Source organism: Salmo salar, chromosome ssa15, assembly GCF_905237065.1.
Source record: "Salmo salar chromosome ssa15, Ssal_v3.1, whole genome shotgun sequence".
Lineage (NCBI taxonomy): Eukaryota > Metazoa > Chordata > Actinopteri > Salmoniformes > Salmonidae > Salmo > Salmo salar.
This window is the reverse complement of record NC_059456.1, coordinates 96,458,936-96,480,530: the sequence shown is the minus strand read 5'-3', so window position 1 is coordinate 96,480,530 and position 21,595 is coordinate 96,458,936. Positions and strand designations below refer to the sequence as shown.

The 21,595-nt window shown below is 41.9% G+C and overlaps 1 protein-coding gene across 4 annotated transcripts in view; it reads left to right on the top strand.

Annotated features, from left to right (window-relative positions):
- The first annotated feature begins 2,492 nt into the window (after window positions 1–2,492).
- The window catches only part of LOC106572702 (rho GTPase-activating protein 4), a 42,047-nt gene continuing 22,944 nt past the window's right edge, over window positions 2,493–21,595 (top strand). For 2 of the 4 annotated variants that reach the window (XM_014147097.2, XM_014147098.2), the window contains exons 1-2: window positions 7,213–7,359; window positions 13,721–13,810. In XM_014147097.2, coding sequence (XP_014002572.1) covers window positions 7,242–7,359; window positions 13,721–13,810 — 208 coding nt within the window. In that variant the 5' untranslated portion in view covers window positions 7,213–7,241. Of the gene's footprint in view, window positions 2,674–7,212; window positions 7,360–7,426; window positions 7,496–13,720; window positions 13,811–21,595 lie in introns of those variants that run through there. The other 2 variants (XM_014147099.2, XM_014147100.2) reach the window with 2 other exon arrangements.

Sequence of the window (21,595 nt, the reverse complement as noted above, 5' to 3'; positions counted from 1 at the left end):
AATGATCAGTAAAATGCATTTACTGATTGTTAGCACATTAAGTATAAAGTGGTTTCATTTTGCAGAGCTTACGGTGTCAGAATTAAACACAAAAGAAAGCACTTCTCCAGAATGTTGAAGAAACAAACTCTGACATTTATCTAAACCATCAATTAAAAAGTCAAAAGCTAAGGACTTTCCAGAATACAAGGCAAGCCTTTAATTATCAAGTAACTTCATGAAATTAGTTTGCATTTTATTTACAGTGTCAATAGGGCTCACATGCATGCTTTCAACACCAGTTGAGTAAATCACTCAGTCTTTTATGATATAGATCAGTTAAGCCACTTAACTTATGTTTAGAGTCAGTTATTTAAGGTCCTTCAGATGAAGAGGAAGGAAACACAGGGGAAGTTAGAAGTGAGACAAGAGTTTTTGAGAGTTTGCTGGTATTGCAAAGAGGAATGGAAATATATTTTTAGAAAGTGGAAATCTCTGTTAGCCAGAAGCAGTGCTGTTTTCACAACTTCTCCAGCTTCATCACACCTTGCAAGGGCATGACAACACTATCACTTCACTCACAGTATTCTACACCAATGTTTCTGGTAAACAACATTAGCTACAAGAGCAAACAAGCTACTGCTCTCTAGTCCTGCATAGTAACAGGATTATATTATGTTATATGTGGAGAACTTGCTCTGTCAGTGAGATGATCTAACTATTTTGTCATGACTTGTTCTGATTAATGTCATGACTTGTTCCATTTTTTAAAAACATTTTACATGTATTTTTTGGGGGGGTGGATCAGCTTAATATTGCAGAAAGATTGTTGCTTCCATCAATGTAATTGTCTGCATCATTACTAATCCCCCATATCTTTTTTTGGTAAATATATATATATATCCATATACATACACGTACATACCCATACATATGCATACATAAATATTCATACATAGACACATACAGATGAAGTCAGAAGTTTACATACACTGAGCCAAATACATTTAAACTCAGTTTTTCACAATTCCTGACATTTAATTATTGTAAAAATACCTGTCTTAGGTCAGTTAGGATCACCACTTTATTTTAAGAATGTGAAATGTTAGAATAATAGTAGAGAGAATTATTTATTTCAGGTTTTATTTATTTAATCACATTCCCAGTGGGTCAGAAGTTTACATACACTCAATTGGTATTTGACACGATTGCCTTTAAATTGTTTAACTTGGGTCAAATGTTTCAGGTAGCCTTCCACAAGCTTCCCACAATAAGTTGGGTGATTTTTGCCCCATTCCTCCAGACAGAGCTGGTATAACTGAGTCAGGTTTGTAGGCCTCCTTGCTCGCACACGCTTTTCAGTTCTTCCCACAGATTTTCAATAGGATTGAGGTCAGGGCTTTGTGATGGACACTCCAATACCTTGACCTTGTTGTCCTTAAGCCATTTTGCCACAACTTTGTAAGTATGCTTGGGGTCATTGATCATTTGGAAGACCCATTTGCAACCAAGCTTTAACTTCCTGACTGATGTCTTGAGATGTTGCTTCAATATATCCACATAATGGATATATGTAAACTTCTGACCCACTGAAATTGTGATACAGTGAATTTTAAGTGAAATAATCTGTCTGTAAACAATTGTTGGAAAAATTACATGTCATGCACAAAGTAGATGTCCGAACTGACTTGCCAAAACTATAGTTTGTTAACAAGAAATTTGTGGAGTGGTTGAAAAACAAGTTTTAATGACTCCAACCTAAGTGTATGTAAACTTCCGACTTCAACTGTACATACATACACATACCTACATAGATATACATACTTTTTTAAGAATATACCTTTATTATTCCCCGCAAACCATACCACCCTTCCCCCAATTGGAGTAAACCAATAAACAATAACACTTAGGCTTCTACCTTCAGTTTATACATATTATACACATTTTACAGACACAATCTATTTTACAATTGTAATATTTTGTTTGTTTTTAGTCCTTCCTCAATTTCTGATGTCCATCCAGTTTGATTTATTTTTGTAACTGTGCAATTTCACAACTTTTCTGAATCTATATACATTTTACAGACCCCACATGTTTTACATTGGTTATCTTGTTATTAGTCCCACCCTTCAGCTCCATTCAACCACTCCCATCTATCGCTTAACCCCATCCATTTTGGATTTCTATTTGCCATATATTTTTCAACTTTGCTGTGATGCTTCACAAAAGTACTGACCCTTTCTATTCTCATAGCTTCTACAGAATGACTTGTTCTGATTAATGTCATGACTTGTTCTGATTAATGACCACCACTTTTGGGTGTGTTACACAAGTGCAATGCTCCCATAATATCTATTCGTTACTCAATAAGTGTATTACAGATGCAGACAGCCCTTACTCAGCTTTAGTGTTACTACACACATGAAGTCATAGGGGAGAGAGCGATGAGGAGGAGGGTGGATGAGGAGGGGGGGTGTGTCTTGAATTAGAAGAATGACTCTCCACCACTCTTGCACAACCCGGCACTGGGTGTTTTAGAAAGTGTGTCAGGGAGCGACAGAACGGAGAGAGGAGGGTCGTGACATTCACACAGGTTTATGTGTTTAATGTAAAAAGGAGGAAGGAATAAGTCATCTTTGGGAGATAAACGTTACTCAGTGTGGAAAGAAGACGATTAAAAACAATCTCAGTCAGGTATGAATCTGATTTTCATAACAGAATAACTAGGACATTAATTTCACAATATTTAAGAATGTTGTGTGGCATGTTATGTCTTGTTTGAAATAGACAATGTCTGCTGTGTGTTGCTGTACATGTGTAGGAGTACTGTAATTATCTGGATGTTAGACAGAGATCCTGCTTTCTCTACTTGCTGTGAATGTAGTTTATCTGCTGTTTGACAGCTATAACTACAGTATATTTTAATGTCTATCTCAGACTCACCCCACTGTGAAGTATGTGGTTGTGGCTGGACGATAAACCGAAATACACCACATTAGTACAGCTGTATAGGAAAGACATGTACAGTACCTTACACTAGTTCAAACTGACCAGTGGATATCAGTTGAGATATACTGGTAGTGCCCTGTATCCTGATGATGATGGCAAGAAACTCCAATTCCTGTTGCATGATTCAATGATGATCACGCAGTGAAGGAATGGAGAAGGGGAGATGGAAAGGATGACGAATCGTGTAAAAACAAGATGCTGTACAACAGCTACGTTCTACAACGCATATTATAAAGTTACATGAGATTTGTTACACATTTCAAAGGGAAATGCAATGGATCTAAACGTAAACTATAAGCAGATATACAGATATACCTATACGTAAACCTATCTATAGATGGATAGACGAAATCACAGGGAACGTTTATCTTTTGAAAAATAAATAAAAGGAACTGAAATTGGGAACAGTTTAAAACAGCTGTGTGAAATTGAGTTTTGATGAGTGAAGTTTGGTTTTTGAAAAGAAAAGGGGAAGTTAGTTGGAAGTGAAGAGTGAGCGAGCGATGGAGAAAGAGAGGGGCGAAGGAAGGAAAGTGAGTTCGTGACTCATGGTTAGTGAGTCCTGCTTTGCTCTTCAGTGCGTGTGTATGTGTGTGCGTGCTTAAGTGTTCGGGTGTGTGTGTGCGTGAATGCATGAGTGTGTGTGTGTGTTTGTGATGCGCGAGTTGACTCATCATAACCCGCCGAACCGCGGGGCAGGCGGGGTTAGGATCATTAAATATTGTGTGGATGAAGGGCGGGCGGGTTAAATACAGATAAAACAATACCTTAGGCTGGTTTATACTTTGTCTATCGACATGTCTGTAGACAATTAGAATGCGACAAGTGTAGCTGGTCAAAACGACATTTAATTTATATTCGGTGGAATGTAGACCTTCGCTTCAACCGTCTGTTTCCTTCTCTCAGACGGATGAAAAAAGTTCAACTTTGACCCTGTCGCTGCGTCCGTTGTCATGGTTACCTGACAGCTTGCAATGAAAGTTCTAAAATTCTCTGGTATAATGTGCTGCTTTTATTTTGTCACACTCACAACCGTAAGCTATTATCTGTAATGAGCTCACCATTAACATGTACATAATGATATTGTTGTGAGTTTATTTTCCTTTAATAATGAATAAAAAGTATCTAAAGTTAAGACAGTGTCAGCTATGATATGGTCATTATTTGAACAGCCAGGGTTACTACGTTTTGGTATACTCAAGGTGTATAGAAGGGGGTTGCGGATGGGTTACTAGCAATTGCAGCTAGCTAACATAGCATCCCTCTGTTTGAGGCGGGGCGGCAGGTAGCCAAGTGGCTTTAGAGCGTTGGACTAGTAACCGAAAGGTTGCAAGATTGAATCCCTGAGCTGACAAGGTAAAAAATCTGTCGTTCAGCCCCTGGTCAAGGCAGTTAACCCACTGTTCCTAGGCTGTCATAGAAAATAAGAATTTGTTCATAATTGACTTGCCTAGTTAAATAAAGGTAAAATAAAATAATTGAGCAGGGTGTTTGAGTAGGCTAAACTTGCTAGCTAGCTGCATTTGCTAGCTACTAAGTGAAAATGAAACAAAATGTTGCTTTTTTATTTTTGAATAAATATATTTGATCAAAACTGTTCAACTATTGTCTTTCTATCTCTCTGAGTCAACTACTCACCACATGTTATGCACTGCGGTGTTAGCTAGCTGTAGCTTATGCTTTCAGGACTAGAGTCATTCTCTGATCCTTTGACTGGGAGGACAACATATCAGTTCATGCTGCAAGAGCTCTGATAGGTTGGAGGACATCCTCCTGAAGTTGTCATAACTACTGTGTAAGTCTATGGAAGGAGGTGAGAACCATGAGCCTCCTAGGTTTTGTATTGAAGTCAATGTACCCAGAGGAAGACAGAAGCTAGCTGTCCTCCAGCTACATCATGGTGCTACCCTACAGAGTGCTGTTGAGGCTACTGTAGACCTTCAATATTAGGAAGGGGTTACTAAGGTTTGGTATACCCAGTGTATAGTCAGGTGGTTTCTGATAGGTTACTAGCAATTGCAGGCGGGTACGGTTGAACAAACAGCTGACCTGCGCACCACTAGTGTGTGCCCTCGCCTCCGACACAGGAAGCACCACACCTGTCTTCCTCTTTTTAAAGATCACTAGAGGTCTCTGTGGGAGGATTAGTGACAGCATAGAAAGAGAGAGACTCCAATAATATGAACTACTAATTTCATGAAAGGCAATTCAAATGCAGTTCAGAACCAACATCTCATGCACTAATCCTATAGTGACTGCTTGAGCTCTCAGTTAATAAATAAGGGTATGAATAAAGCTTTGTCATATTGTATTGTTAAATACCAACAGAGAAGGAGGAAAGACAGCAATTCTAACTGCGCAAGCATAAAGGAGTTAAACTGCATTTAAATGGTCAAGGGGGTTATCAACCCCTCAGGCCTTTAGCAGTCAGTATCTAGGAACATTATAAACTGGCTAGTTCAAGCCCTGAATGCTGATTGGCTGACAGCCGTGGTATATCAGACTGTATACCACAGGTCTGACAAAACGTTTATTTTTAGTGCTCTATTTACATTGGTAACCAGTCAACAGCAATGCAGCAAATCCATAAAGACATATTTTCTCTCATTTATTTGGCATGTTAACCACTCCAGATCCAACCTAGAGAGAGGAAGAAAGAGACATGATGTCCCATCACCATATTGTGCTCAACTAAACCAGGCCTAGGCTATTGAAACAAAATAAATATTTACTGGCTTGCTCAGTCATAACCAATATATTCAAACTTCTGATTTAAGTTGAGTTTAGTTTCTATTAATCAATATAATCTACAAAACATGTAAACTACAATTGAAGGATTGTGTGAGCTGACAGTACTGTTGATTCTCTCCCAACACATACATAAGTTACATATTGTCACGCAAAGTTACTCTATTAGTGAGCGTGTAACACAAACATTCGCTCTGTGACAGTGCTGTGTGCCTTGTGGCGGTGGTACAGTACTATTTATAAGGCGGCTGAAATGTTGCTGCTGCTATTTCTGCATGCTACAGGTGTGCAGCAGCACGAGCAGAGTGGTGCGTTACATACCAGCTGGCTTTCTCAGAGGCAGGCTGGGTTGAACTAGGAAATGTGTTACAGACAATACTGTTTTCAGTCTATCAATAAAATTTATTTATAAAGCCATTTTCACATCAGCCGATGTCACAAAGTGCTGTACAGAAAACCCAGCCTAAAGCCTCAAACAGCAAGCAATGCAGATGTAGAAGCACGGTGGCTAGGAAAAACTCCCTAGAAAGGCCAGAACCTAGGAAGAAACCTAGACAGGAACTAGGCTCTGAGGGGTGGCCAGTCCTCTTCTGGCTGTGCCGGGTGGAGATTATAACAGAACATGGCCAAGATGTTCAAACGTTCATAGAAGACCAGCAGGGTCAGATAATAATAATCACAGTGGTTGAAGAGGGTGCAACAGGTCAGCACCTCAGGAGTAAATGTCAGTTGGCTTTTCATAGCCGATCATTCAGAGTTAGAGACAGCAGGTGTGGATCACAGACTCTAACTGATACTATGGATAGGAGTTCAGTAGTGAATGCAGGGAGAGTGTCACAGAGAGAGGGAAGTAGTGAGTCTCATAGAGCATTGTTGACAAAGTCATTGAAGGGACCAGCAAGTGTAGCATACAGTACATGACAAATTGGTTTTCAAATGTTAGAAATCAATTGAACTTGGACCTCGATGTAGGGTCATTAACTTCACACACTTAGACTATACTCCAATAAGCATGGGTAGAGTGAGTAAGGATTCACTTAGACCAGCGGTCTCCAACGTTTTCTAGCTATTTAAAATTTTTTTTAACATGTCGCAAGCTACTATTTTTCTTCTAGTTTTCAAATAGCACATTATTCTCTTCTCCTCTACCCTGCAACTCTTTCCCGGGTCCTTAGTGTACAAGAGAAAGTAGTGCACTATGTGTTCTGTGAATATACCTGGTAAAATAATGTTTCATAAACTAAGAGGGGCCCTATAACATCTGTGATTTTTCCCCAATTTTTTGTTGTTGATATTTTCCCAAATTATGTTTGCACTTATTTTTCACTCTTAAAATTAAAATTGTTAATGGAAAAACAATGAAATTGGATGTTCTGAGTCGATGTCAACGCTTAAATCACATCAAAATACATGTTTTTTCAGGTCTGGAAAAATTGTGATTTTCTTTGTGTATTCCCCTTTAATTGTGCATCTGGCCCTTTAATTGTGCATCTAGTGAGTGAGGAATGTACCATCTAATGTGCTGGTCTAGCGATGGTTCTGTACTGCTGCTGCTCATTTCATGGAAAAGTGTGCAAATAATAGATACAAATTATATACTTACTCATGATATACTTCTGCCAGGTAAGACTACTTTACAGTTAACATTTAATTGAGAAGGTTTTGCGGAAAGTACTTCTGTCAACCCACAAGTTGGTTATCACATCAACTGGCTACACACGGAGTGATAAACAAACGCGCGCATCACAAAGACAGACGGGTATAATATTGCTGGAAATTAATTGGCAGATATTGTGGGATAATGTCAATGTTGTTGTGTTGATTAGATAGTAGCTGGGAGTTTACGGTATCTCATAGTTGTGAGATGTGTTTATGACAGTTTGCGATCGAACAAGTGAAAATTGTACTTTCAGAATCGTTTGTCGAGCTACTCCTAGGTGGGCTGCGAGCTCGCTATCAACCTGTTGGAGACCCCTGATTTAGACTATAACGTTACACTGTAAAACAAGTTTGTTTGATTCATATTACAAAAGTCTATTACCAAGATTCCTTAACATTTTTATGTCAAATCCAATCCGGATTTCGTGTGGTTAATTTCATCTCAAATTACTTCAACCTAGTAACGTACATGGAACTCAAATCAAATTGTATTTGTCGCATACACGTGTTTAGCAGATATTATTGCGGGTGTAGCGAAATGTTTGTGCCTCTAGTTCCCGACAGTGCAGCAATATCTAACAAGTAATATCTAACAATTTCACAAATACCTAATACACACAAATCTAAGTAAAGGAATGGAATTAAGAATATATGGATGAGCAATGTCAGAGCAGCATAGCCTGAGATACAGTAGATAGTATAGAATACAGTATATACATATGAGATGAGTAATGCAAAATGTGTAAACATTATTAAAGTGACATTATTCAAGTCACTAGTGTTCCATTTATTAAAGTGGCCAATTATTTCAAGTCTGTCTATGTAGGCAGCAGCCTCTCTGTGCTAGTGATGGCTGTTTAAGGGTGGTGCTGTAGGTGTCCTGGAAGGCAGGTAGTTTGCCCCCCAGTGTTGTGTAGACCGCACCACCCTCTGGAGAGCCCTGCGGTTGTGGGCGGTGCAGTTGCCGTACCAGGCGGTGATACAGCTCGACAGGATGCTCTCGATTGTGCATCTGTAAAAGTTTGAGGGTTTTTGGTGACAATCCAATTTTCTTCAGCCTCCTGAGGTTGAAGAGGTGCTGTTGCGCCTTCTTCACCACGCTGTCTGTGTGGGTGGACCATTTCAGTTTGTCTGTGATGTGTACGCCAAGGAACTTAAAACTTTCCACCTTCTCCACTACTGTCCTGTCGATGTGGATGGGGGGGTGCTCCCCTTGCTGTTTCCTGAAGTCCACGATCATCTCCTTTGTTTTGTTGACATTGAGTGAGAGGTTATTTTCCTGACACCACACTCCCAGAGCCCTCACCTCCCCCCTGGAGGCTTACTCATCGTTGTTGGTAATCAAGCCTACTACTGTTGTGTCGTCTGCAAACTTGATGATTGAGTTGGAGGCGTGCATGGCCACGCAGTCATGGGTGAACAGGGAGACAGGAGGGGACTGAGCACGCAACCTTCTGAGGCCCCAGTGTTGAGGATCAGCGAAGGGGAGGTGTTGATTCCTACCTTCACCACCTGGGGGCGGCCCGTCAGGAAGTCCAGGACCCAAATGCACAGGGCAAGATTTAGACCCAGGTCCTCGAGCTTAATGATGAGCTTGGAGGGTACTATGGTGTTGAATGCTGACCTATAGTCAATGAACAGCAAGCATTCTTACATAGGTATTCGTTTTGTCCAGATGGGATAGGGCAGTATGCAGTGTGGGTGCGATTGCATCGTCTGTGGACCTATTGGAGCAGTAAGCAAATTGGAGTAGGTCTTGGGTGACGGGTAGGGTGGAGGTGATATGATCCTTGACTAGTCTCTCAAAAGTACTTCATGATGACATAAGTGAGTGCTACGGGGCGATTGTCATTTAGTTCAGTTACCTTTGCATTCTTGGGAACAGGGACAATGGTGGCCATCTTGAAGCATGTGGGGACAGCAGACTGGGATAGGGAGAAATTGAATATGTCCATTAACACATCAGAAAGCTGGTCTGCGCATGCTCTAAGGACGCGGCTAGGGATGCTGTCTGGGCTGGCAGCCTAGCGAGTGTTAACACATTTAAATGTCTTACTCACGTTGGCCACGGAGAAGGAGAGCCCACAGTCCTTGGTAGTTGGCCGCGTCGGTGGCACTGTGTTATCATCAAAGTGGGCAAAGAACATGTTTAGCTTGTCTGGGAGAAAGGTATCATGGCTGGTTTTCCTTTTGTAGTTCGTGATTGTCTGTAGACCCTGCCACATACACTCAGCAAAAAAAGAAACGTCCTTTTACTGTCAACTGCGTTTATTTTCAGCAAACTTAACATGTGTAAATATTTGTATGAACATAACAAGATTCAACAACTGAGACATAAACTGAACAAATTCCACAGACATGTGACTAACAGAAATGGAAAACTGTGTCCCTGAACAAAGGGGGGTCAAAATCAAAAGTAACAGTATCTGGTGTGGCCACCAGCTGCATTAAGGACTGCAGTGCATCTCCTCCTCATGGACTGCACCAGATTTGCCAGTTGTTGCTGTGAGATGTTACCGCACTCTTCCACCATGGCACCTGCAAGTTCCCGGATATTTCTGGGGGGAATGGCCCTAGCCCTCACCCTCCGATCCAACAGGTCCCAGACGTGCTCAATGAGATTGAGATCCGGGCTCTTCGCTGGCCATGGCAGAACACTGACATTCCTGTCTTGCAGGAAATCACACACAGAATGAGCAGTATGGCTAGTGGCATTGTCATGCTGGAGGGTCATGTCAGGATGAGCCTGCAGGAAGGGTACCACATGAGGGAGGAGGATGTCTTCCCTGTAACGCACAGTGTTGAGATTGCCTGCAATGACAACAAGCTCTGTCCGATGATGCTGTGACACACCGCTCCAGACCATGACGGACACTCCAAATCAATCCCGCTCCAGAGTACAGGCCTCGGTGTAATGCTCATTCCTTCGATGATAAACGCAAATCTGACCATCACCCCTGGTGAGACAAAACTGCGACTCGTCAGTGAAGAGCACTTTTTGCCAGTCCTGTCTGGTCCAGTGACGGTGGGTTTGTGCCCATAGGCAACGTTGTTGCCGGTGATGTCTGGTGAGGACCTGCCTTACAACAGGCCTACAAGCCCTCAGTCCAGCCTCTCTCAGCCTATTGCTAACAGTCTGAGAACTGAGCAGGAATTGTGCGTTCCTGGTCTAACTCGGGCAGTTGTTGTTGCCATTCTGTACCTGTCCCGCAGGTGTGATGTTCGGATGTTCCGATCCTGTGCAGGTGTTGTTACACGTGGTCTGCCACTATGAGGACGATCAGCTGTCCGTCTTGACTCCACTTTGTCTCTATACTGATGTTTCACCTGTTTGTCTTACGGAGAGAATGACAACTCTGGTTGTATTCTGCCATATTCCCAGTCACCTTGCCATGGTTAAATGTGGTGGTCCGCGCTTTCAGTTTAATGCGAATGCTGCCATCTATCCACGGTTTCTGGTTAGGGTAGGTTTTAATAGTCACAGTGGGTACAGCATCTCCTATAGACTTCTTGATGAACTCAGTAACCGTCTCGGTGTACACATCAATATTATTCTCTGAAGCTTCCCGGAACACATCCCAGTCCGCGTGATCAAAACAATGTTGAAGCGTGGATTCCAATTGGTCAGACCAGCGTTGAATATTCCTCAGCACGGGTACTTCCTGTTTGAGTTTATGCCTATAGGAAGGGAGGAGCAAAATTGAGTCATGGTCAGATTTGCCGAAAGGAGGGCGGGAGAGGGCCTTACATTCATCCCGGAAATTTGAGTTGCAATGGTCGAGAGTTTTTCCAGCGCGAGTGCTACAGTCAATATGCTGATAGAATTCAGCTAGCCTTTTCCTCAAATTTTCTTTGTTAAAATTGAAATCAATGTGCTTAAACTGATTGTTTTAGTTATGCTAACAAAGCTACTCAAGTTGTTTTGACACGTTTTTAAGTGGAGAGGACACATATTTGCTAGTCAGAAAAACTAAACTATTTGTTGTTTCAATTGAACAAAGTTATACAGTTGAAACAACTACTTTGAAAAGAACACATTTCAGAACTGACAAAGCTTTTGAAATTATATAATAGAAATTTAAGTGGGGAACATTATCCTCCCATCTGTCTCTTGCTCTTGTGTGAGCTTTTTTGCCAGTTTCAAAACCGGCAGCACACTCTGTAATTTCAACCCATTAACAGACCACTTTAGCTACAATGACATTCTCAGTCATGGTTACATTAGCTTTTTATTTGTTACTTTTTACATGTAGTTATTTATCGTCCTTCTTTAAATGCACTAGCTAAAGTCGCTCTGGATAAAAGTGTCTGACCAAAATGTAAATGTCAAAATGAACTGTTGCAAATACTGAGTATTATTCTAATGAGCTCCACCCCCCAAAAAATAAGATGAAGTCATTTTGATATTTTCAGTTAACACTACTGTTATGTTGCTTCAGTTGATTTGACTTGAGTAAACATGTCGTTCTTAGTTGATTTAATTTCATAACTTAAGAGAATTTGATACGTTGTAGTTATCTTAACTTTATATTTTTGTCAACACAACTGTTATGTTGGTTCAATTGATTTGACTTCATGGTTGTGAATTTCTAAGTTGAGTAAGCACATTGTTTTTGCTAACTCAATTTGAATTAATATCTTTTGAATTTTTGAGTGAGTTGAAGTCAACTCACGCATATAGGGAAGGACACTCAACAAGCACAGCACTTACACAAATGACTGATGATTGGCTGGGAGAAATTGATGCTAAAATGATTGTGGGGCCTGTCTTGTTAGGCTTCAATGCAGCTTTTGACATTATCGATCATAGTCTGCTGCTGGAAAAACGTATGTGTTATGGCTTTACACCCCCTGCTATAATGTGGATAAAGAGTTACTTGTCTAACAGAACACAGAGGGTGTTCTTTAATGGAAGCCTCAAACATAATCCAGGTAGAATCAGGAATTCCCCAGGGTAGCTGTTTAGGCCCATTGCTATTTTCCATCTTTACTAACGACATGCCACTGGCTTTGAGTAAGGCCAGTGTGTCTATGTATGTGGATGACTCAACGCTATACATGTCAGCTACTACAACGACTGAAATGACTGCAACACTTGCTGCAGTTCGTTTCAGAATAGGTAGCAAGGAGTAAGTTAGTCCTGAATATTTCCAGAACTAAAAGCATTCTATTTGGGACAAATCATTCACTAAACCTCAATTACATCTCGTAATGAATAATGTGGAAATTGAGCAGGTTGAGGTGACTAAACTGCTTGGAGTAACCCTGTATTGTAAACTGTCATGGTCAAAACATTTTGATACAACAGTTGCTAAGATGGGGAGAAGTCTGTCCATAATAAAGCACTGCTCTGCATTCTTAACAACACTATTAACAAGGCAGGTCCTACAAGCCCTGGTTTTGTCGGACCTAGACTACTGTTCAGTAGTCTGGTCAGGTGCCACAAAGAGGGACCTGGGAAAATTGCAGTTGGTTCAGAACAGGGCAGCACGGCTGGCCCTTAAAAGTACACGGAGAGCTAAGATTAATGACATGCATGTCAATCTCTCATGGCTCAAAGTGGAAGAGAGATTGACTTCATCATTACTTGTTTTTGTAAGAGGTGTTGACAAGCTGAATGTACCGAGCTGTCCGTTTAAAATACTAGCGCACAGCTCGGACACCCATGCATACCCCACATGACATGCCACCAGAGGTCTCTTCACAGTCCCCAAGTCCAGAACAGACTATGGGAGACGCACAGTACTACATAGACCCATGACTACATGGAACTCTATTCCACATCAGGTAACTGATGCAAGCAGTAAAAAGCAGGTAAAAATGCACCTTATGGAACAACGGGGACTGTGAAGAGACACAGACAAAGGTACAGACACATGCATACGCACACATTGGGATATTGTTGTATGGCGGGATTGAACATTTTGTGTTGTGGATATTTGGTGGTGTATGATGTACTGTTTTATCTTTAGCTCATTCAGTACAAACATAGTTCACTGCTTTATCTGTTGTTTTATATGTAATGTGGGTCCTTTGGTGTGTTTGGACCCCAACAAGAGTATCTGCTGCCTTGGCAGCAGCTAATGGGGATACCTAATAAATACAAAACATAACATTTATTTAGCACATTTAGTTGACTTGACTAGATACAACAAGTAATTTTGACTGGATCTCTAATTTTTTTTTTTTTACTGTGTACTCCAATAAGCATGGGTACAGTGAATAAGGCTTTTGTCAGGAACTAGGTGATAAGCTGTAGTAACGTTTCAGGTCAAACTATTGTAGAAAACCTTGTGGAATTATTGATATCTCTTCTTTGCAACAGAGTTTCACCCTGTCGGAGCAAGAATGACATCACATGTGAAGCTGAGAAAAGAGAGAGTTGGAGCTGTGGACTATGACATACAAATCAAAGGTAGGGGAAGTCCTTGTTGTTTTTACCCTCTTACGTTACTTTACTGCACAGCCAGCGAAGATTTTAGCATGTAAATCTTGGTGGGGCAAACTCCCCAATTTTTGGGTTGTTGATGCATGCCAGCAATGCCACTACACAACAGAACACTAAACAATACATTAATTGTACTTAAACAAATGTGGTTTCTACTGACAATTGAGGGAACGATGAGCGGATAAGAGGCATTCCGTAATTTCGATGAAGACATTAATGAGCGAGCTAATTCGGACGTAGTCAATATAACTATGTGTTCAGCAGTTTTGAAATGTACAGTGACAGAATGCAGAACATTGGCTGCTCTTACAGTATTTTCCCTGTACACCAAGTCAGAACTGTAGGATAAATAAAGGGGACAATGAAACCTCTTACAATATTAGATGATGACATTTCTCAAAAACAGGTTATAAGCTACATGATTCCAAGGTGGCGTAGCAGTCAGACATCTTGTCTCGTCCCATGTGTATATATCTTTTATCTTTTTCTTTGCATTTTTAAAAATATTTTTCCTAAACCTCAACTTCAAAATACTCTCCTGCAACTCGCCTCACCCAATGTGGTGTGGATCTGTTTTTTTTGTAAAGTATTTCTATTTACCTCCATACTGGAATACCTCAACTGAAGCTAACTAGCTACCAGCTATCAGCATCAGTCTACTAACCTTTAGCTCGGAAAGCTCTCGCCAGTTTGTACAATGCGTTTCAAACCAGAGCATACCGGACCTATTTTTCTCTCCATATCCCCGGATTCCTAACGCAATCTCCGAACCCTTTCATCTGGATCATGGCAGCTAGCTAACCGCAACCCGGGTTGACTACTCCTGGCTAACGTTTCCGTCCCGGAGCAAGCACCAACTAGCCTGGGGCTAGCCCATGCTAGACCCATCTCCCGGCTAGGGCTCCTGGGCTACTCCTGAAGCCCACTCCTCGGCTACAATATCCGGACCCCTTCTACTGCCGGTACGGGACACGGAACCCCGCCGATCCTTCACGACTGGAATACCGACATAATCTGCCCGAGGATCCCAACAGGCCCCTCAGGCATGACGTCCCCTGAAGGCCCATTCTGCTAACCGTGGCCTGCTAGCTAGCTATAGCATATTGGACTGTTAGCTGATCCACCGGCCAGTTTCTTGGACCACTATACCCATTTTGCCAATTGGACTTGGACCCCTCTGCTACTTGGAACCCTATTAATTCCACGACTGGTCTATCGACGTCACCTCACGAGGAGGCAAAAACAGACTTCCCCCCCATCGTGACGTCCCTCTAAGGCCCTTATGCTAGCTTGCTAGCCCCGGCCTGCTAACTGTCTGAATCGCTGTGTCCCCAGCCAGCCCAACCACTCACTGGATCCATAGGATCACTTGGCTACGCATGCCTCTCCCTAATATCAATATGTCTTGTCCATTACTGTCCTGGTTAGTGATTACTGTCTTATTTCACTGTAGAGCCTATAGCCCTGCTCAATATGCCTTAACCAACCATGTTGTTCCACCTCCCACATATGCGATGACATCACCTGGTTAAAATGTCTCTAGAGACAATATCTCTCTCTTCATTACTCAATGCCTAGGTTTACCTCCAATGTTCTCTCTTCCTACCATACCTTTTGTCTGTACATTATGCCTTGAAACTATGCTATCGTGCCCAGAAACCTGCTCCCTTTACTCTCTGTTCCGAACGTGCTAGACGGCCAGTTCGTATAGCCTTTAGCCGTACCCTTACTCTACTTCTTCTTGGTTCCTCTGGTGATGTAGAGGTTAATCCAGGACCTGCTGTGCCTACTCCCCAGGTGCTCTCATTTGTTGACTTCTGTAACCGTAAAAGCCTTGGTTTCATGCATGTTAACATTAGAAGCCTACTCCCTAAGTTTGCTTTATTCACTGCTTTAGCACATTCTGCCAACCCGGATGACTTAGCCGTGTCTGAATCCTGGTTTAGGAAAACCACCAAAAACCCTGAAATTTCCATCCCTAACTACAACATTTTCCGCCTAGATAGAACTGCCGAAGGGGGCGGTGTTGCAATCTACTGCAGACATAGCCTGCAGAGTTGTGTCTTACTATCCAGGTCTGTACCAAAACAATTCGAGCTTCTACTTCTAAAAATTCACCTTTCCAGAAATAAGTCTCTCACTGTTGCTGCTTGCTATAGACCACCCTCTGGACACCATATGTGAATTGATAGCCCCCCATCTATCTTCTGAGCTTGTGCTGCTAGGTGACCTAAACTGGGACATGCTTAACACCCCAGCCATCCTACAATCTAAGCTTGATGCCCTCAATCTCACACAAATTATCAATGAACCTACCAGGTACAACCCCAAATCCGTAAACACGGGCACCCTCATAGATATCATCCTAACTAACTCGCCCTCCAAATACACCTCTGCTGTTTTCAACCAAGATCTCAGCGATCACTGCCTCATTGCCTGCATCTGTAATGGGTCTGCGGTCAAACGACCCTCCCTCATCACTGTCAAACGCTCCCTAAAACACTTCTGCGAACAGGCCTTTCTAATTGACCTGGCCGGGGTATCCTGGAATGACATTGACCTCATCCCGTCAGTAGAGGATGCCTGGTTATTCTTTAAAAGTGCCTTCCTCACTATCTTAAATAAGCATGCTCCATTAAAAAAAATGGAACTAGGAATAGATATAGCTCTTGGTTCACTCCAGACCTGTCTACCCTTGACCAGCACAAAAACATCCTGTGGCGTTCTGCACTAGCATCGAATAGCCCCCGTGATATGCAACATTTTAGGGAAGTTAGGAACCAATATACACAGGCAGTTAGGATTGCTAAGGCTAGCTTTTTCAAACAGAAATTTGCATCCTGTAATACAAACTCAAAGTTCTGGGACACTGTAAATTCCATGGAGAATAAGAGCACCTCCTCCCAGCTGCCCACTGCACCGAGGCTAGGAAACACTGTCACTACCGATAAATCCACAATAATCTAGAATTTCAAGATGCATTTTTCTATGGCTGGCCATGCTTTCCACCTGGCTACCCCTACCCCGGTCAACAGCCCTGTACTCCCCACAGCAACTCGCCCAAACCTCCCCCACTTCTCCTTCACCCAAATCCAGATAGCTGATGTTCTGAAAGAGCTGCAAAATCTGGACCCCTACAAATCAGCTGAGCTAGACAATCTGGACCCTCTCTAAAATGATCTGCCGAAATTATTGCAACCGCTATTACTACCCTGTTCAACCGCTCTTTTGTATAGTCTGAAATTCCCATAGATTGGAAAGCTGCCGGGGTCATCCCCCTCTTCAAAGGGGGGAGACACTCTAGACCCAAACTGCTACAGACCTATATGTATTCTACCCTGCCTTTCTAAGGTCTTTGAAAACCAAGTTAACAAACAGATTACTGACCATTTTGAATCTCACCGTACCTTCTCCGCTATGCAATCTGGTTTCAGAGCTGGTCATGGGTGCACCTCAGCCATGCTCAAGGTCCTAAACGATATCATAACCGCCATCGATAAGAGACATTACTGTGCAGCCGTATTCATCGACCTGGCTAAGGCTTTCGACTCTGTCAATCACAACATTCTTTTTGGCAGACTCAACAGCCTTGGTTTCTCAAATGATTGCCTTGCTAGGTTCACCAACTACTTCTCCGATAGAGTTCAGTATGTCAAATCGGAGGGCCTGTTGTCTGGACCTCTGGCAGTCTCTGTGGGGGTGCCACAGGGTTCAAATCTCGGGCCTACTCTCTTTTCTGTATGCATCAATGATGTCGCTCTCGCTGCTGGTGATTCTTTGATCCACCTACGCAGACGACACCATTCTGTATACCTCTGGCCCTTCGTTGGACACTGTGTAAACTAACCTCCAGATGAGCTTCAATTCCATACAACTCTCCTTCCATGGCCTCCAACTGCTCTTAAATGCAAGTAAAACTAAATGCATGCTCTTCACGTGATAGCTGCCCGCACCTGCCCGCCCGTCCAGCATCACTACTCTGGATGGTTCTGACTTAGAATATGTGGACAACTACAAATACCTAGGTGTCTGGTTAGACTGTAAACTCCTTCCAGACTCACATTAAACATCTCCAATCCAAAATGAAATCTACAATCGGCTTCCTATTTCGCAACAAAGCATCCTTCACTCATGCTGCCAAACATACCCTCGTAAAACTGACCATCCTACCGATCCTCGACTTCGGCGACGTCATTTACAAAATAGCCTCCAACACCCTACTCAGCAAATTGGATGCAGTCTATCACAGTGCCATCCGTTTTGTCACCAAAGCCCCATGTACTACCCACCACTGTGACCTGTATGATCTCGTTGGCTGGCCCTCGCTTCATACTCGTCACCAAACCCACTGGCTCCAGGTCATCTACAAGTCTCTGCTAGGTAAAGCCCCGCCTTATCTCAGCTCACTGGTCACTATAGCAGCACCCACTCGTAGCACGCGCTCCAGCAGGTATATCTCACTGGTCACCCCCAAAGCCAATTCTTCCTTTGGCCACCTCTCCTTCCAGTTCTCTGCTGCCAATGACTGGAATGAACTGCAAAAATCTCTGAAGCTGGAGACTCTTACCTCCCTCACTAGCTTTAAGCACCAGCTGTCAGAGCAGCTCACAGATCACTGCACCTGTACATAGCTCATCTGTAAATAGCCCATCCAATCTACCTCATCTCCATACTGTATTTATTTATTTATCTTGCTCCTTTGCACCCCAGTATCTCAACTTGCACATTCATCTTCTGCACATCCTACCATTCCAGTGTTTAATTGCTATATTGTAATTACTTTTCCACCATGGCCTATTTATTGCCTTACCTCTCCTATCCTACCTCATTTGCACATGCTGTATATAGATTTTTCTACTGTATTATTGATTGTATGTTTGTTTATTCCGTGTGTAACTCTGTGTTGTATGTGTTGAACTGCTTTGCTTTATCTTGGCCAGGTCACAGTTGCAAATGATAACTTGTTCTCAACTAGCCTACCTAGTTAAATAAAGGTGAAATAAAAAAATAAAAATGTGCATCACCAAGTCAGAAAAGTAACGTGAGGTGAAAATAGACCAAACTATTAGGGTGAGGCACATGGGCTATTAACAGCTTACTACACAACATACACTTAGTATTACTTTCTTAGCTACAGTATACATATCTCCCTTGCATATTACATCATTTATGCAGCAGCATACAAGACATTTTTTGACTCACATTATGATGTGCTCACTTAAACAGGAAGGTGGCGTGGCGGTCCATTGTGGGCAAATTTTGCCATCACACTTTGTCTTCAAAGTCTGGCATTCTCTGGATTTATGGTGGGAACTCTGGAAGAAAAAAACACACACAGCCACTCCATTGAATAGCAAGCTAGTGTTTGCTTTGCAATGCTTGCAGTTAGCCACTGATTCCTTCCAAACGACTCATTGTTGAGTTTGCGATTTCCAACTTGTTGTGTAATCTTTATGGCCGATGAGTATCGATACGTTTTATCTACAATTTCTCTTCATTATTTATCTTCATATGATCAAGGATTAAAAAGGATTTGCCAGTAGATTGTCGACTTGATTCATGATGATGACTGCTAGCTAAGACTTTGAAAGTAAGATGATGACATGATCAGTCCAATCAAAGCTACTGTACATATAACGTGATTTGACGTCATTTCATCTGTGGCCAATGACCTTGAGCCTTATTAGAAGGGTACTTGTAATATAACTCTATGGCAGGACCTAAAGGGCTGAAATTTTGGACGTCTACCCTTAATAAGGACATAAACTTGGTGATGACGTAGTATCCCCATGAGTCACTAAGCCAATCATGGCGCAATGCTCCTATTTTTTTCTGGCTCGCTCCACCACAGAAAGCACTGAGCTAGGCTGAAAGACCTGCATTTTGGAGCTGCCTTACTGTATGCAGCTTTATTAACTCAATGATATATAATAATTTTTTTACATTGTTTGCAAACTGAAATGTGAGATGTATTAATGCCAAAATAACATGCAAAACAGGCAAGCCCCTCCCCCCCCATTTTTATTTATTTATAAATATATATGTTCTCTTAGGTCTCTCTTTATGTAGTGTTGTCTCTCTTGTCGTGATGTGTGTGTTTATCCTATATTTTTATTTAATTAAATTTTACCGTAAATTCCGGACTATAAGCCGCAACTTTTTTCCCAGGCTTTGAACCTCGCGGCTTAAACAATGACGCGGCTAATATATGGATTTTTCCCGCTTTCAATTTTTTTCCCTCCAAAAAAACACATTTCTGTGACGTGCTCAGTTTTTTGGCAGCATGAAGCTTTCATTAGACCAATGAAATTGCCGAACGGGTTAAGGTCAAACTACTTTTTTGTTTACTGTTTAGATTAAATCGAGCGCTCTCAAACTTCCCATCATTCTGATTACGGTAGTCATTTTGTCACCCTCATCATGGCAAAGACATGGAGAAATGCATATGATGCAGCTTTGAAGTTGAAGGCGATTGATCTGGCTGTTGGAAAAGGAAATAGAGTTGCTACACGGGAGCTTGGTCTTAATGAGTCGATGATAAGACGTTGGAAACCGCAGCGTGAGGAATTGACTCAGTGCAAAAAGACAACTAAAGCTTACTGCAAATGTTTTTAATTTTGTTACAAGCTGTGTTTCGTTAAAGCCTATTTATTTTTGTTTACAAGCCGTGTTTCGTTAAAGCATGTGTAAAGTTGATTTGTTTCAATGTACCGGTAGGCACCTGCGGCTTATAGACATGTGCTGCTTATTTATGTTCAAAATATATGATTTTTTTTAATTCAGTGGGTGTGGCTTATATTCAGGTGCGCTTAATAGTCCGGAAATTACGGTAATCCCAGCCCCGTCCCCACAGGAGGCCTTTTGGTAGGCCGCCATTGTAAATAAGAATTTGTTCTTAAACTGACTTGACTAGTTAAATAAAGGTTAAATAAAAAAAATATATATTTGCTAAAAATGTGGGGCTCAAAAGCCCTGAATGACGGGTCGCCACTGTGCACAGCTCATGTTTCATGTTCCCCTTCTCACTACCTGCTGGTTCGTACAACATAGTTCTAGATCAACGCATGTTCATTAGTCTCATCCCACTGGGCACAGACTGGTTGAATCAATGTTGTTTCAACGTATTGTGAATGTGGAATCTACATGGAAAATACATCAGATTTGAAAAAAGTAATTGTTGTTTTGAGGGTGAAATTTCAACCACAGAATTATGTCATCATGGTAACCAAAATCCACTTCAATCAGTGCAGATGAAGGAGAGAAGATGGGTTAAAGAAGGATTTTTAAACCTTACACAATCCATGTCCCAATTGTATTATGTGTGTCATTCAGAGAGTGAATGGGCAAGACAAAATATTGAAGTGCCTTTGAACGGGATATGGTAATAGGTGCCAGGCGCACTGGTTTGAGTGTGTCAAGAACTGCAACACTGCTGGGGTTTTCACGCTCAACAGTTTCTTGTGTTTATCAAGAATGGTCCACCACCCAAAGGATATCCAGCCAACTTGACACAACTGTGGGAAGCATTGGAATCAACATGGGCCAGCATCCCCGTGGAACACTTTCAACACCTTGTAGAGTCCATGCCATGTTTGCCTTCAGGCATTTTTTGTGCAACTCAATATTAGTAAGGTGTTCCTCATGTTTTTTACGCTTAGTGTAGATCCAAGAAGAAATGCTGGAGTGGCTAGCGAAGAGTCAAGATCTGAACCACATCCAAAACCTATGGCAAGATCTGAAAACAAGAAGGCC